General features: G+C 37.8%; 1 protein-coding gene across 1 annotated transcript in view; it reads left to right on the top strand.

The window, feature by feature from the left end:
- Window positions 1-17,865, top strand: part of cbl (Cbl proto-oncogene, E3 ubiquitin protein ligase) — a 97,905-nt gene that overhangs the window by 76,765 nt on the left and 3,275 nt on the right. Inside the window, exons 7-15 of the mRNA XM_039764228.1 lie at window positions 8,116-8,203; window positions 8,423-8,554; window positions 8,951-9,172; window positions 9,711-9,842; window positions 13,167-13,520; window positions 14,353-14,447; window positions 15,893-16,054; window positions 16,283-16,389; window positions 17,101-17,313. Coding sequence (XP_039620162.1) covers window positions 8,116-8,203; window positions 8,423-8,554; window positions 8,951-9,172; window positions 9,711-9,842; window positions 13,167-13,520; window positions 14,353-14,447; window positions 15,893-16,054; window positions 16,283-16,389; window positions 17,101-17,313 — 1,505 coding nt within the window. The remainder of the gene's footprint in view (window positions 1-8,115; window positions 8,204-8,422; window positions 8,555-8,950; window positions 9,173-9,710; window positions 9,843-13,166; window positions 13,521-14,352; window positions 14,448-15,892; window positions 16,055-16,282; window positions 16,390-17,100; window positions 17,314-17,865) is intronic.

The raw sequence follows: 17,865 nt of genomic DNA, 5'->3' as shown, positions 1-17,865 counted from the left end.
GTCAGTTACTGATATTCTTAATGATGGAGTCATGCAGTGTATAGCTTTCCTCATTCCTTCATTCATTTCATTTTCTGTACTGATCACCTTTAGTTCACCTTCACAATGTTTACAAAATCTGCTAAACCAGCCAGCGTTAGCTTGATAAGTTATGTCCAAATAGCTTTGCTGATCCTGTTAGAGGAAGTGTTTATTGCACAAACTTCTTGCAACTAAACACACGTCTTTCTCAATATGACTTTGGTTATTATTTGTACATACATCTTTTCCCAGAAGAGCGATTTTTAATATTTTTCTTTCACGTATAATGAAGTTGTAATTCATGTAATTTTTTCATGGTACAGTCTGAAACTTCCACAGCTGTTTCTTACATTTCTTTTTTAATTCAAAACTGCTCCTGTTGTTTTCTGTATTTTAGTACAATGCCGAACAAGACCACAGTTCCTTTTTGTGTTAAATAATGGTTTTGATACATGTGCTCATTTGGTCACCTCGGCTGTCTCAGTTTTTATCTTTTCCTGAATAAACAATTAAAAATTAATAACACTTTGCAAAGATTTGCAGTTAACATGTGAAAAGAGATCAGAACTGATTTTAAAAAATGTTTATGGTTTTATGTTTTTTTTAGGAAAACCGTATACACTGAACTTTAAATACTCAATGACCATTATTCAGTATTTAGCAGTATACAGTGGAGCTGTCAGTAAGAATTTCACTAGCTGAACATAATTTTATTATTTTAAAAACTAGCTGTCCCCTATGGCTCCACCCACATAGTAGTGAAACAGGGCAAACTTTAAACTTGAATTAAAAAAAATAAAAATAAAAGTTGATATAAAATATTTTTGGTTTTGCTATCGAGGTGAGAATGTAGCTGTGATCTCGGTTTCAACAACTGTACTTTAATACTTGAGAGAAGTGTCAAAATCAACCAGAATGTTCAAGCAAATTATAGAAAAAAAGCCAATCTAAATCCTTAAAATAGTTCTCTTGTGAAAAACAGACAGACAGATGTTGGATTTTTATTATTTATATATATATATATATATATATATATATATATATATATATAGTGTGAATAAGGTGCTTTATATAAGCGCCTGACCCGGCACAGATTCACAGAGGCACATGTTAATGGAACAGAAATCTTTTTATTTTCTCTTCAGCCATGGGGCATGTCTTCCCCGTGTCCCACAGGCCCAACACAGTTCAAACACTCTTCCCCTGTGGGGCACGTCTTCCCCTTGAACCTTGAACCCCGCAGGTATAACACAGTCCCAAAGCACCTTACTTTTAACACAGCAATCCTTCCAATGGCACCACCACTCCTCTCGGGCAACCTCATCCTCCTGATTCTGGCCCTGAGTGGTGGTTGCTGGCTGCTTTTATGGTCCTCCCAGGAGTGTTCCTGGTGCTTGCTCACCTGTTCCCAATTGCACTCCCGGGTGGGGTAGATGATTAAACCAGCTGGGCTTAACAATCTCTGCCTCACCCCGTGGCAGCCATCCCAGGTCCCGACAGAGTTGAGGAGAACTCCATCTCCCACGAAACCCTGCGGGGAACTGAGGCATCATCAACCAGGGAGGCTGCCACCAAGCGTCCCAGGGGAGGTACTGAGGAGTCTGTGGCTGCTCCCCCCGGACCATATACAGCAGGGTCATCCCGACCGGGCTTGTGACCCGGCTCTCCATTACACCACCCCTCTTCCAGATGAGCCTCGTGGGGCTCAGTGGCCCGTCCCGCGAGGGCTGGTCTTCTCCATAATGGGGAGTTGGTGTCCTCGGCACTACGATTCTGCCCTGTGGTAATAAAAGCAAATGGTCTGGGGGTGTTGCCCCGACATCACTGCCATTTTGACGTCCTCACAGGACAACACCGGCAGATGTGGCCACAGTTGCTGCAGCTGTAGCACACTCTATGTATGTGTGTATGTGTGTGTGTGTGTGTGTGTGTGTGTGTGTGTGTGTGTGTGTGTGTGTGTGTGTATGTATGTATGTATGTATGTATGTATGTATGTATGTATGTTAATAAATGCTTTTGTTGACCGACTGTAACCAAGTGTTCTTCCAATGAATGATGGAGTTTCACCCCTCTCTGACCGTTTTATTATTTCTACTTTATTTTTCAATTGTGATGGTTTTTCTCTTCTTTACTGCATCACCAGACTTGTGTTTCAGAGACATTCTTGAAGGGTGAAGACAAAAGGTTAAGATTAGCTGTTCTGCACAGCACTGTACACGCTATCACAGCAGGAAGGCACCCGTCATCAACACGTCTCATGTACTGACAGGACACAACTTCCTGCTATGTGCGTAACAGAACAAGCAAGCAAGCATTCACCTCCACTGCAGTATGCTGACTGCAGCGTCCGCCCTCCTACTTTGTAACAGAGTTAAAATTGCTGGTGAAGGACTGTGCTTATGCAAACGAAGATGAGATGGTCAGGGATAGAATAGTGTTTGGCACAAGCTCAGCAAAAGTGCGAGAGAAACTTTTAAGTACTGGATCTGAGTTAACATTAAATAAAGCCGTGGACATCGCAAGATTGCATGAGATAGCACAACCACAGCTGAGAACCTGCATGTACTCGGAGCAGCTCACTTGAACTGACTGTGAATGCAGTACGCACACAAAAAACAAGAGCTCCAAAGAGCACTGAGCGAAAAACACATTACACAATTGAGAAGGCAGCAAAAGAATATGAAGCGTGTGATGCATACAAGCATGTTCATAAGTGCAGGTACTGCGGAAACAAAGCACACGGTGGAAAAAGTCAATGTCCAGCTAAAGGAAGACAGAGTAAAAAATGTGGTAAATTGAACCACTTCGCTAAAATTTGCAGGACTGGGAAAGGTAAACGTGTGTATGCAGTGTGTGATGTCTCGGATAAAGAGGAAGACCAGCTGTTTATTAATGCAGTAAGAAAGGAACAACCCTCTGAATCTGAACAAGCCTTTGTAGACATATCCATAGGAAAGCAAGGTGTAAAGCTTAAGTTTAAATTAAGTTCATAGACACGCTGCCGCTAAATATTCGCAGGCAAATCCACAACTTTATACCGGGAATGCTTGTTAAACATCTTAAGATTCATGAGTACCGATTTGGGTAGTGAACACTTAGATGAATGAAACCTGTTATCTTTACAGCGGTTGACAAATACGGAATATAACTTGAACACAACACATCCTCCAAATACGAACCTGATTGAAAGAAATAATGATAATCAAATCCTTGATGACAGCAACACTCATAACAGTCACAAAACAATTACATTGACAATCATGTTACGTTATTTTTAAAATGTTTCCTTATCTTTTTCATAACTACTTTAACACACTACTTCTCCGCTGCGAAGCTCGGGTTTTTGCTAGTGTGTGTGTATATACATATATATGTGTGTGTGTATGTATGTATATAGGGAGAGAGAGAGTAGTGTTGTGCTTTTTTAAGTATTTGCCTTAAACTCTGCACGACTATATGCAAAATTCTTCAGGTCACTGTCTCAAATTTAAACATCTCTTCCTGGAACAGCCTACTCTTTTTTTAGTTTGATAGGGTCTGTTGTTATCAATGAAAAGGACACTCATCTATCCGAGTATCAGTATCCTTTTTGGATTATATCGTCTATGTAAAGTGTCTCTTTCAACTGTCGGTAGTTATAATCTTCATCTGGTTGATCTTAAAGGCTGATTTATACTTTAAATGGCAGTGACTTTTTGGATTATCCCTATGCACAAAAAAGAAAAATAGAGACTTGCAAACTTTTCTCTGTATTTTATTTTGCCTGACACTCACAGTGGCGCTGCGGGAATTTTGTGCAGTAAAATCTTTCCACATCCTTTAAGGGAAATATAGATGCTTACAGCTTTGTCGATACCACAGTGGCCCATGTCTTGGCAAACAAAAGTTCTTCACATAAAGTATAAATAAGTCTGGAGTGTCATCAAATTTTCCTGGGCAAAACATATCCAGGTTATGCACACTAAAATGTGTAAACTCCTGTAAATCATAGTTTGTCAACTGCATACTTTACAAATTAATTGCATAATGTATATGCATACAAGTATAAATTCGTGTTAATACAAAGTAAAACAAACCAGTTCTAGATTAATTAATATAAATTGATCCCAGCAGTATCTCTCTTTAAACATTATCATTGAACTATGGGGGAGAGGATAACAAAATGTATTCAGCAGCATCTCTGGAGAAAATAAACTTCTTGGAGTACAATGATCAGTTATAATACAAAGTCACCACTGCAGTCCTGGAGACCTAAGGCAACTAGCCAACCTCCCCCTGATGTTACTGTAGAATGGCATCTACAGAGTTCTCCATTCATTTCCTTGATTTCAAGCCTCCCAGTATGTCAAATGTCTTTCCAAAGGCAGGACCACAACATAGACAGATAGTTAGATATGAAATACACTTTATAATAGATAGAAAGAAAGAAGGTAAGAGAAAGAACTTTATTTGTCTGCAGGGTGAATTTGAGAGAGGGCAGTGGTGCCATATGCCACTGCAGAAAACCAAGAAGAGAAACCATAGAGAAGTATTATTATCAGTTCAAATTTGATGTACTGTATTCTGTTCTTATAGAAATGGATAACAAACGAGATCAAATTTTTTTGTAGCTAATCAGAAGTTGCAATCAGGATATGCTGTATAAAGTAGTAAGTCTACAGTATTCAATTTAAAAGCTGAGACTAAAGGAGTGTCTCTTATATAAGCAGGCTGATCATTCCAAAGCTTTAGGACCCTATAGTTAAAAGCTTGAAACCCCATTTAAAAAAAAAAAAAAAACTTTTATTTTGTTAATTTGAATCTTTAGCTGGCAGCAGTCTTGGAATCTTAATATCTACTCTGATTTGTAACTAATGATAAATTCAGATTGGTAAGCAGGACATAGGCCATTTAAAACATTATATGTAAGAAGATGGATTAAGATTTCACTATCAGTCTTAATCTTAACTGGAAGCCAGTGTAAAGTCCTAAGAACAGGAGTTAAATTGGCTGTTCATTTTAGTTCTTGTAATCATTCTTACTACAGCATTTTTAATTAACTGAAGGCTGCTTGTACTGCAAATAAATTTGAGCAGGCAGTGAATAACTTACTGCGATTGTCAGTCCTTCTAGAAATAAATGCACAAGTTAAATTACGTATTTAGAAACAGTGATATTTTTCCACTGTTTTTAATCTGAAAAAAAGTTTTTATTTTTGCAATATGTGTTTTAAAAAACACTAGTGTCAAAGATAATGTCTTATTTGCATGGTAATTCAGGAAATCCTTGTTGCCAACTGCTTCATCCACCCCCATTAAATGACATTTCTGTTTTTCTCTATTCAGAGACAATTTTAAACTCGGAAAATATTTTTTTTTTTACAATCAAGTTAAATTTAACAAACCTGAATTCAACCCTCGCCCAAAGAAGTGGTTATTATCCAACTTTTTAAAATCACAGACGGAACTAATTAATGGCACTCACTATCAGTGAAATGTTATTTGGTCTAAATGGAAAAAATAGCTGGTGTCATCTGCATGTTCATGAAAGTAAATGTTTTCTAATAAGTTCTAAATGGAATCATATAAAGTGGAATTAGTAAGGGTCTAAGTACTGAGCCCTGCAGGACATATTTAACTTCTGAATATAATGACAGAGTACTGAGAGCACAATTTTGTACATACTGAGATCAATTTGATAAATATGAACTAAATCACTTAAAGACGGTGCCTGAAAGCATAAAGTATTGTACTTTTCCAGCCTATGTAATACAATAGAGTGTCAATGGTATATATTTAACAACATAATTACCTTGGAATTTCCTCCATCAGAAGATAACACATAAATGAAACACCAGGACCGGATAGTTTCCCTTCTGATTTTAATGAACATATTTGAGAGACATGGTCATAGAAATAAGAAAATTAAGATTTTATCTTGTGCAATGTTTGACAGCAACAATCCCAGCATTTTATAAGTTCAGTCATGTGCTCATCAGATTTTTGTAAGATATATATATTTTTTTTATATTTTTGTATTTCTCTGTCTTATGAGTAGTGATGAGCGAACATTGCCAAGTTCACTTTGCTGTGAGTTCCCCAAAATCCCCATGATATTTTCCGTACTTAGCAAATTGCATTAAAGTCAGTGGGGAAGGACTAATTGAGCTGGATTTGACTGAATTACAAGGGTGCAGTCATCTTTAAAGTTTCCCTGAGGGCTAGGGAAATATTTGCCAACTATACTGGACTGAATATTGTGTCCTTAAAAGGTGACCTGAGGTGTACAGCAGCAGTGTCAACCTCAAACTTCAATTTTTTTTTTTTTTTTAAGTTGCGATGAAGGCTTTCCAGACTGTTTGTGCTGATGCTTTGCATTTTTTCTTCTTTCATAAAGATAGAAATGTCTTGTAAATAGTAATAAACCTATCGTTATTGTTATTATTTCATATAGTCTCTTGTGTTTGGGGGGGGTGTTAGGCTCTTTTAGGGTTTGTTTTTTATGTGCACATTGCTAATTATTATGCATGAATAGATCACATGCTTCCTTTTATACTGACATGGCACTCAAAGATCAGCCTGCACATTGGCGAAAAACATTGCACAAAATTTCTGGTTAATGACTCATAGCATGCCATTTATCAACTTGAGTTATGGTTTTGGCATCTTGGTTCTGGTAACAACTTGTATTTGCTTAATGGCGTTTAACATTTCTGAGTCAGACAGTTTTACTGTCTTATTTGGTAATGTTAGGCCCATTTTAAAACCATCTTCATATTTGCTCACAGACCCTGTTGATGGCTGGCAATTCAAAGATGCCAGCTGCAACTAAAAAAGTAGATGGAACTACTCTATGCAGTTTAGATACTTGCAATTGACACAATTAGCAGTTTAAAATCATAACTGTTTATTATAATACATTATAACTTCACAAGCCAAGAACTTATTTTTTATGCTGTATATGTTTCATTATTGTGGCCAAAAACGTGATGTGAGTTGTATGGCAGCAGTACCAACCACTGCACCACCATCCCTCTGTGAGATCAAAGAAAGAATGCAGTCAGAGATGTGCAATCATATCATTAAAACAAAGCAGAAATGCCAAAATTGTTGTTAAGAAAGTGGTGTGTCATGATTGAAGCTGCTGACTTGTTGTACTTTTTGAAGTCATGCTGAAGGCTCTGTAAACTCTCTGTCCTGCTTTGTACTTTTTATTCCATCAAACAGATAGAAACATCTTATAAATAGTAAATGTTTCATTATTTTTATTATTATTTCATAGTCTCCTCTTTTGTTCACATCAGGCTCCTTCAAGGTTTGTTTTTACTTTTGCCACATGGCTAATTATTATCTATGCATAGGACACATACCTTCTTCTGTTATATTGACATGGAACTCGAAGATCAACCTGCACATTTGGCTGCAAACACAGATAACTCGTCCAAAGAGTCTGTAATACAAATGATCTGTCTTTAATACCCAGAGGTCAATCCCATCAATGTTGGCTATTACAGCTCCGTAGGACATCGCACTGGCCTCGCTAAGCATTATGGGGCACTAGTATTTATTTAAAAAAAAAAAAAAAAATCTCATTAACTGGCCGAATTACCAATAAATAATTTGACGAACAAGGGCGAACGTGAATGTAGCAAATTTGCTACGAATAAAGCTTTGGCGAAATTCACTGATCAACACTGCTTATAAGTGATGCTGGAAAAAATCAAGTTGCTGGGAAAAAGGTCTGCCATGTCTATTCCCACTCCCACTTGACAGGTTTTTAGTATCTGTTTTCTCTTACTGAATTTAGTTTGGCATTTATAGTATTCGATTGGTAGGTAATGTTTTTGAATTTCTCAGGTTCTTTGTATGAAAGGGGACTTTGTGTAAAGCATTTTTACCAAAGATCTTTTGCTTTTTTTTTTTTTTTTTTTTTTTTGTAAAGATTTTTTTTTTTTTTTTAATTAAATTTAGTAAAGTTTTCGGTCATATAATTCTTAAATACATTTCTTAATATGGTTAGGCTGACATGAGACTTAAAGACTATGTCTTTTTTGATCACAATTAGTATACATCTTCTGGGAATCACTCTCTTAGCCTCCTTTTCTCTTTGACTTAGTTATCTCTTTCCGGATGGCCGACCTCAGAACCCTGATCTCACAGGCCTATGTGAGCCCTCACCACAGGATCATATCAAAGTAACACAGGTAGGTGTCACACTCCTCACAAAAATGTTTTATAACTTTTGTTTCTTTAGCAGAAAAATGGAGCAGATTATGCAGTCAGTTTGCATTCTATTTTCAGTCTTGACTCTAGTGAGTCTGGGTTCAGGCAATTTTGTCTTGTTAGAATGAGTAACCATTTTGTTAATAAAACTGGTAATGTGCTTAAGTTGACGTTACTCCTTTTTACATTTGTCTATTTAGGAGCAGTATGAGCTGTATTGTGAAATGGGATCCACTTTCCAACTTTGCAAGATCTGTGCTGAAAATGACAAAGATGTGAAGATTGAGCCATGTGGGCATCTCATGTGCACCTCATGTCTGACAGCATGGCAGGTCAGATCCTGAATTTGGACATTTCTTTAGACCTCTTTACAGCAGCACTAGATGTTTACACAGCAAGTGATTTGACCCATGTTCTTTTCATCTTTGGCTTATTTGGATTTTCCATAAAATATTAACCAAATTACTTTTAAAAACAGGTAGCACAGTGATTAGTATTTCTGTCTTACATTTCCAGAGACAAGGGTTCTAACTCCAATCCTCCTTCTTTGTTGGGTTTTCACAATCTTCCTGTGTTCTAATGCTTTCTTTACACATCTGAAAAATGTGCACTGTTGGGTTATCAGCATCTCTAAATGTAAATTTCTGTGGATTTTAAAGGTTTTTGTAAAGAAAATTTACTATCTTCTCCTCTGACATTAAGTCTTTAAATTTCCTTCATTGCTACAGGAGTCAGAAGGTCAAGGGTGTCCATTTTGCAGATGTGAAATTAAAGGTACGGAATCAATTGTGGTGGACCCTTTTGACCCAAAAGACAACAGTGGTGGAAGCTTCAGTGGCAGCAGAGGTCTGTTTGGCACAGAGGGTGCACCATCGCCTAGTTACGATGATGATGATGATGATAGGCTAGAGGAGCCGCTCTTCACTATGACTACTCTGGCACGTGCTAAGGTGGGTGATAGTAACTGCAAATTGTGTTTTTTCGTCCATCTTCAAACCCTAACAGAGTGTAGGAATAGGGCTGTCCATGAATACAGCCTCAAAGAAAGTTAGCTTAACATTGTTTTTTTAAGAAGTTTTCTTTACTGAATGCCCACTTTTCTGATAAAAGCATGTCAAAATGGAAAATTCTGCTACTGTATTTGTAAAAATACTTTTGCGTATTTGACATTTTTCACATTAAGTAGCTGTGTTCTTTGTTTTTGATTTTGCTGCCATCTGGTGGTTTTTATGTGGAACACAGCTGCAGCAATCATATTGTATCCCTTAATGGCCTTTTTGTCCTGAGTTGAGTTTAAACCTTCTTGGTTGTAGCTTATTTTAGATTTTTTTTTGTGTAATGTCACCTCATTACTCTAAAATTTCATAAATTTAGTAAGCTAATGAAAGTAGGTACTTAAAGCACAGAGCTCCTGATAGGAAACTGAATTACAAGGACATAGACCAACAAGTGAAGAGCATTTAATATTCTGTTTGTCTTATACTTTAGATGGAGCGTCCTTCATCTCCAGTTTCAATGAGTCCACTTGATTCTTTGCCTCCTGTACCACCCCGGCTTGACTTATTACAACAAAGACCTTCAAGCTCCACTGGTTCTTCTAGTCCAGGGGCCACTTCAAAGGTGAGTTTGATATCTTTGCAAATGCAGTCAAATTTTTTTTATACAGGGGATGAACTGAGCTAGTTAGATTGATGTAAGATAGTTTGAATAAAATGGCATTTTACACTGGTCTTGTTATTCCAACAAACGAGTTTATTGGGTATGATTAGAATTTTCTAAATTCTCCATGTATATACACGGGGAAGTACAGTGGGTACGGAAAGTATTCAGACCCCCTTCAATTTTTCACTCTTTGTTATATTGCAGCCATTTGCTAAAATCATTTAAATTAATTTTTTCCTCATTAATGTACACACAGCACCCCATATTGACAGACAAAAAAGAATTTTTGAAATTGTTGCAGATTTATTAAAAAAGAAAAACTGAAATATCACATGGTCCTAAGTATTCAGACCCTTTTCTCAGTATTTAGTAGAAGCACCCTTTTGAGCTAATACAGCCATGAGTCGTCTTGGGAAAGATGCAACAAGTTTTTCACACCTGGATTTGGGGATCCTCTGCCATTCCTCCTTGCAGATCCTCTCCAGTTCTGCCAGGTTGGATGATGAACGTTGGTGGACAGCCATTTTTAGGTCTCTCCAGAGATGCTCAATTGGGTTTAAGTCAGGGCTCTGGCTGGGCCATTCAAGAACAGTCACAGAGTTGTTGTGAAGCCACTCCTTTGTTATTTTAGCTGTGTGCTTAGGGTCATTGTCTTGTTGGAAGGTAAACCTTTGGCCCAGTCTGAGGTCCTTAGCACTCTGGAGAAGGTTTTTGTTCAGGATATCCCCGTACTTGGCTGCATTCATCTTTCCCTCGATTGCAACCAGTCGTCCTGTCCCTGCAGCTGAAAAACACCCCTACAGCATGATGCTGCCACCGCCGTGCTTCACTGTGGGGACTGTATTGGACAAGTGATGAGCAGTGCCTGGTTGTCTCCACACACTGAGGAGAGGCAAGACACATGACAGCCCTCATGGAGTGTGCTAAAAGACACCTGACGGTTCTCTGGTCTGATGAGACCAAGATAGAACTTTTTGGCCTTAATTCTAAGCGGTATGTGTGGAGACAACCAGGCACTGCTCATCATTTGTCCAATACAGTTCCCACAGTGAAGCATGGCGGTGGCAGCATCATGCTGTGGGGGTGTTTTTCAGCTGCAGGGACAGGGCGACTGGTTGCAATCGAGGGAAAGATGAATGCGGCCAGGTACAGGGATATCCTGGACAAAAACCTTCTCCAGAGTGCTAAGGACCTCAGACTGGGCCGAAGGTTTACCTTCCAACAAGACAATGACCCTAAGCACACAGCTAAAATAATGGAGTGGCTTCATAACAACTCTGTGACTGTTCTTCAATGGCCCAGCCTGAGCCCTGACTTAAACCCAATTGAGCATCTCTGGAGAGACCTAAAAATGGCTGTCCACCAACGTTTACCATCCAACCTGACAGAACTGGAGAGGATCTGCAAGGAGGAATGGCAGAGGATCCCCAAATCCAGGTGTGAAAAACTTGTTGCATCTTTCCCAAGAAGACTCATGGCTGTATTAGGTCAAAAGGGTGCTTCTATTAAATACTGAGCAAAGGGTCTGAATACTTAGGACCATGTGATATTTCAGTTTTTCTTTTTTAATAAATCTGCAACAATTTCAAAAATTCTTTTTTTTGTCTGTCAATATGGGGTGCTGTGTGTACATTAATGAGGAAAAAAAATAATTTAAATGATTTTTGCAAATGGCTGCAATATAACAGAATGAAAAATTGAAGGGGTTCTGAATACTTTCCATACCCACTGTATATATAAGTTTAATCTGACTTAATGTATAAGTGCTTCACATTCTCAACAGACATAAAAATACTTAATGGAATACTCCACCCAAAAATGTATTTTGTCTGTTACTTATCCAGTGTTTGTAGTGATGCCAAAGAAAAACTTTTAATCTCATGCTTCCGTGGAGAATTAAGATTACAAAATTGCTAATACAATGGAGTTCAGCGGAGATCGATCTTGAAACAACAACAAACAACACATAAATAAATGGCCATGAAAAAATGTTGTTACTTATGCTGTGTAAGGCAAATATTAGGTATCCAGTCTTTTGCACACCATGTCCAAAACACATTTATTTTGATGAAAATATTATTAAACATATCACTTTTGGAAATTGCTCCTTTGCATGATGAAGTAGTACTGTATGTTTAAACTGAAATGTTTTTTTGAAGACCTACCGCCAACCCTCATTCATTGGTCAGGAATCCTGGCCAGTTATAGTTTGTTTATTGGCTACTGTGACACATAATGTAATATTAACATTGTGTAGTCTTGAGAGAGGTGGTTCACCGACAAAAGCGCGATAGACACATGAGCCCCGACAAAACCGCGACGGACAAATGAGCGCCGACAAACCCGCTAACTGGTTTTTGACAAATACGCGCCGACAAAATCGCTAAAGAGGCCAAGAGAGTGGGACGCGTACGTACGCATTATGCACACATTATGTGCTAGGTTATAACTGTTATAACTGCTGATGTCATGCCGCGAACAAATAACTCGGTCGAGGGTTGGCATAACGCGTCGTATACAAAGCGGAATTACCAGCAGTCAGGCAGCCAGCAAGTCTAAATATGCTCAACTATCAAGACGTCTTGCTTCCTACATATGCAGGGCGTGATCTTAGGGACTATCTACGTGCCGTGCTGATGGCATGCTGCATCTCATAATATTGACTTCTAAAATAAACATTATTATATATACTTTAAACTAGTAATTCATATTTAATGAAAGTTTTGCGATTTTGTCGGCATGATTTTGACGCAGCGTTTTAATCGGCGCTATTTTGTCGGCACTCGTATGTCTATCGCGCAAATGTCGGGTCACAGAGAGAGGTATTCAATTGGATATTAAATGTTAAAGTGATGAAACTTTATCAGGTAAACAGAATGCCTTTTATTTGTGCATGTCTGAAGTGCTTCAACAAGCAGAAGGTCAGCTCACATACACAGTTTCATAAACTGAATTAAAAAAAACAGGAAGCAGAGCACTTGTAGCTTAACAACCAAAATGAATGTAGCTTAATGAAAATCATCTATGTTCTCACATACATATTATAATGCATCTCATATTGTTGCTCTTTTATCACATTCTTGTGCTTTTAAAAATGCCTTTTGTTGTTTTTTTGTGAAGGCACTACATAGTATAAAGTTTGTTTTGTAAAGCTGTAAACATATAATTGTACATGTCCTGCTCTAACCAGTGACTGTTATGTTCATTTCCCATGGTCCAATGTGTTGTGATTCTTATTCCCCCAAGACTTCTTTCCAGTTGCCTTTGCTTGTTGTTTACTAGGTGTCTTCACATCACAAGGATAAACCATTGCCTCTTCCTCCATCTCTCCGGGACCTTCCTCCACCTCCACCACCTGACCGACCACACTCTGCTGGCTCTGAGGGTAGACTGCAGAGACGACCACTCCCGTGCACACCCGGAGATCCACCCCGTGACAAGCTGCCTCCAACTCCTCCAAACTGGCAACCTCGGCCTGTCCCAAAGGCTCCAGTACAGCCCCCTAATGCTGCAGAGACCTGGTCTGGAAGGGAGCTCTCCAACAGGCATTCACTTCCTCTTGCCCTCCCTTCAACTATGGACACCCGGCCAGAGGCCCAAAGGCACAGCAGTGCCATGGGACTAGACAGTCCTTTGGTGAGTGTATAGTAGACAGCACTGTGCAACATGAGCTTTGAAGGAACAATGTGAGGTAGTGAATACAGGCAATATACAAGCTGCTGCAGACAGTTTGCTGATCTGATCTTGTAGTTGTTTCCACTATAATACATGTGTTGAGAGAATAATGTAAAAAAACAATACTGCTTAAAATGGAAATTTGTTAAATTACCCAAGTAAAAGAATATGTTCGAGTCACTCTATTGAGAGCATGAAGCAGTTGTGGATAAAAGTGATATGTTGGTAAATACTAACCATAGTGTAATTTAATTTAAGCTAATTTGTTCTGGTACCTATTCTATCATGAAATAGGGAAGAAGTTAGGCAAGGCAAAACATTTTTCCTGTCATTTGTTTAACTTATTTAAAGAAATAATTTTACAAGATAATATTTTGGGGTTTGTACCTCATTCATATTTTTAACCTATAATGTAAATGTCTTTTATATATAGTAAAAGTTACTATTTTTATTTCAGTGTGCTGATGCATTTGTGTTTCATCCATATCCCAAACATTTGTGAGCTTTTTTTGACAGTCTGGGCTGTTTGGCTAAGACATGTATAAATCAGAGAATACAGACTTAATGACCATACATTAAAAATGTGACGCATCTAGTTTTCTGATGCTGTAGAGTAGCCAGTGAAATTGATCATACAAATCAGTGTTAATGTTTGTCTACTTTTTTCATGTTCATAGTTGAGAGTAATGAGTAGAGTGCAAGAGAGGCAGTCTAACTTAGAGGAACAAATGTGGCTTTAATTGATTAGGTTTTTCTTTGATGTACCTTTAAGTCTGCTTCACTTATCTTGCAGAACTTCAGTAGTAGTTCATCAGCAAGTCAGGAATATGACAACCCCAAGGTGAAAGCATCCTCATCGGCTAATGCCATTTATGCACTCGCTGTCAGGTAGGAGCCATGTACCTGTGTAAAGCTGATTCTTCAGAAATATACCTTGTTCATGATGTAGTTCTACTTTTTGATTTTATGTAACAGTAGAAATCACACAGATGGAGTGTTGCATATTGAACAAATACAAAAGTAATAGCATTTTCACAGAAGAGAAAACATGAAGTGTCTGTTAGCACAGTTATTGGACTTTATCCTTATACAAGTAAAAAGAACTATAAAGCCTTTATTTAAGTGTGCTGTTTTAATAATCCCAGTATAAAGAAGACTTGCCTGTGTAATGGTTAACACAATGAACATAGGTCTGCTTCTTATTTGTTTTTGGCCTTATGTAATTTTAAAGTATAAAAGATCAAAAACTGTGTGTTATTCTTATGCTCCACTTAATACAGCACATAGCTGGTTGTAGCTTTAAAGGAAGGAAGTTAAAGGATGCAAAAGTGTCTCAACCATTAATTCACGAGAAAGGAAACAGAAGTGAAAATGTGTTTGTTTAACAGATTTCTGAAAAGATGAGCAATGCAATAAAAGGTTGACATTTTTGAGGATGACATTTTAAAAAGATCTTTAATGCGTGGCATTAAATACAAATAAGAACTATTGCTATGAGCTGGTGCTATTTAACTGGGATCCTAGTTCATGTGAATAGCTTAATTCAACACAATGTTTTACAGTGATGTACATTTAGCTACAAAACATTTTGTTATAATTCAAGTGTTTGTTAAAAATGTCTCTGTTTTTGAACTCGTATTGTCCAATATAAAATTTTCAACCTTGTCAACCATAATGTTTTGCACTTACTATTGAAAATAAGCTGAACCCAAGAAATATTTCAAGCTTACTTCATGTGAAGAGATTTTATCAACTAATTGGAAACTAAACAGCTGGAAAGAAAAAATATTTCAGAGTAGATTTTAAAGTGTAAAATAGAAATGCAAAGCTATAGCTTTTGTGTCTGAATTATGCGGGACTGACTTTAACCTGTTTGTGTTCTTTTTATTTTTTATTTTTTAGGCACATGATGATAACTTATGAGTGTCTTAAAATAAGCAATGTTCCTCTTTTATAAATTGTTTGTTCCATTCTTAATATTTATTAAGATTTAGATCACATTAGATTTATTACAGTGAATGGGGTACCATTGCAAATCTGTTTTTCAGACACAGCCCTACCAGGAAAGTAATTAGCATAAGTAATTCATACAGATAGGTTTTAAACAGCCGCATGTATTTGACTTGTCCTAGAAATGATAATTCTGCATATTTTAGCCCTTTGTTAAATCTAATACTCACTTTTTCTAAAAACTCAAAATGTGACTCATTTATTTTGCTGTAACATTTAGTTACTTTTGTTTCCTGAAGCTAAACTTAGATTTATTGTGTTCCTTGTATCAGTATGTATTGCATTTGTAATACACTGTTAAGTTCCGGCTTTCTTTTCTATAGACCTGTATCTGGCTTAAAGTCTCTGGGAGTGGAAGATTTGAAAGACAGTGATGACGAGTCAGAGTACATGTCTCCTTCTTCTCGCCCTGTCTTGCCACCCCACCCCACACTTCCACAAGAGGCTAATAATCGTGGGCCACCACTTGCTGCTTCTAACCCACGGTAAGAAGAATAGGTGTTTGGCAGACAGGATAGGATCTGGCATTTTGTGACATACAGTAGAATCAGTTTCTGTTCTGGCAAAGAATCTTCCTCATGTCATATACCATAGCCTAGAACGTGTTTATCTACTTCCCTTCATAGCCCAAGAAGGTGTCATTTAATAAGGTCAGGCTGGCTGAAGCCGTGCTGTACTCAATGTGATTATATTCCCTCATCTCACCCTGGTAGGCTGGTGGTTGGAGATCTGGAACTTGAAGGTCCTCAGATGTATGAAGCCATGTTCAACATTCATTCACAAGCTTTTGCATGTGAAGGACAGCAGGCAAAAGATTCTGGTAAGCTAATACCTTACTGACTGGGTAAAGATCTCTCAATTGCTCCTTCAAATTCTTGTATTTGGTAAGAACCTCCAATATCTACTAGCTGATAGTTTTCTTCATTTTTTTAGTGGAATGAGTAGACAATGACTAACACCTATTTAAAAGACCACCTCTTATTAGTTAGATTAAAAGTAGGTTATGCCAGTTTATACTAGAAGATTGCACAGCCCACTTGTATATAAAGGCTATGATGTAAACTTTTACTGGTAGCAGTAAAACTTTTATAGGAAATTAGTCACTGAACTTGTTCTAAAGGTACTGTATCTTCTAATGCTGACCTTTAGTTCTAGTTGTATTCAGATATTAAATGTTTCCTGTAATTTAGTAGTTGTTCCATTAAGCAACTAGTGAAGTAGAGCTGGGCAATACAAGATTTCTTGCATTATATCTGTAAATTAGTTTAGAGAAGGATGCTGAACAGCAGTAGTTTAGAATAGTAAAGTTTTTAGAGCCTCAACTTTGGTGGATAGAGTTTGGTACCTTACTGTTGAGGCTGCTTCCTAGCCAAAACACACATGGCATGTGCATAATTACTGTATATAGAGAGTGATCCTACAAGCGAGTAAGTGTAAACAGAAATTATGCTGGAATTGTACAAATATAGCCTTGATAAAACACACAGATTGTCCTGAGTTTGTCCAACCATGTCGCTTTTTCCTTTCACAGACTATTCTGAACTCCCGCCTTCCACAGCTTCTGCCTCTTTATCAGCTTCCAATGGGCCTGGTGATACAGAGAGTGATGAGGAGAACAGCTATGATATTCCAAAGCCTCCCTTGCCCATTGCACCTGCCAGGCGTACCTTCTCTGACATCTCAAGTGTGGCATCGGCCTTTTACAGAGTATCGGTGGACAGTAATCCAGCTGCTCCAAATCCCTGTAGGAGTTCTGATTATTTTGGTGGTGACTATAATGAACTTTATAGCAAATACTTTTCATCTGGAATTTTTCCACCCATGGAGTATCAGCCTCCTGACACAATGTGCTTGCTGAGCAATGCACACCTATTCCCTTATACCAGCATGGTATATTAGACCTCTACTGGGGCTGGAGGTAGTTGTGCCTTTAAAAGACCCTTACCAATAGTGCCATGAGCCCACACAGGTCTGCCCCATATTTTAAATGTATATTTTCATTGCTAATACAACAGCTTTTTATCTGTGTACTCCAGTAGTCTCACTATTTGCTCAGCAAGTTGTTGAAACATACTAATACACATACCAAGGTGGAAAAATGCACAGCACAGAACTTCTAGTACTTTTAAGTCTCAGCAACTGGGCACTAATTCATGTCTACAAATCATTAGCTACAGTCTTTGGTTGAACCAAGTGCTTTATTAGACGTACTTGTATGGCACTGTGACAGTGCAAAGCTTTTCCAAATAAAATATATACAAATGAGGTCAGATGTAGAGGGTTTTACAAAGGTGAT

The sequence above is a fragment of the Polypterus senegalus genome, chromosome 9 (assembly GCF_016835505.1).
Source record: "Polypterus senegalus isolate Bchr_013 chromosome 9, ASM1683550v1, whole genome shotgun sequence".
NCBI classification, from domain to species: Eukaryota; Metazoa; Chordata; class Cladistia; order Polypteriformes; family Polypteridae; genus Polypterus; species Polypterus senegalus.
The sequence above is the reverse complement of the archived record's forward strand: the minus strand, read 5'-3'. Positions and strand labels throughout refer to the sequence as shown.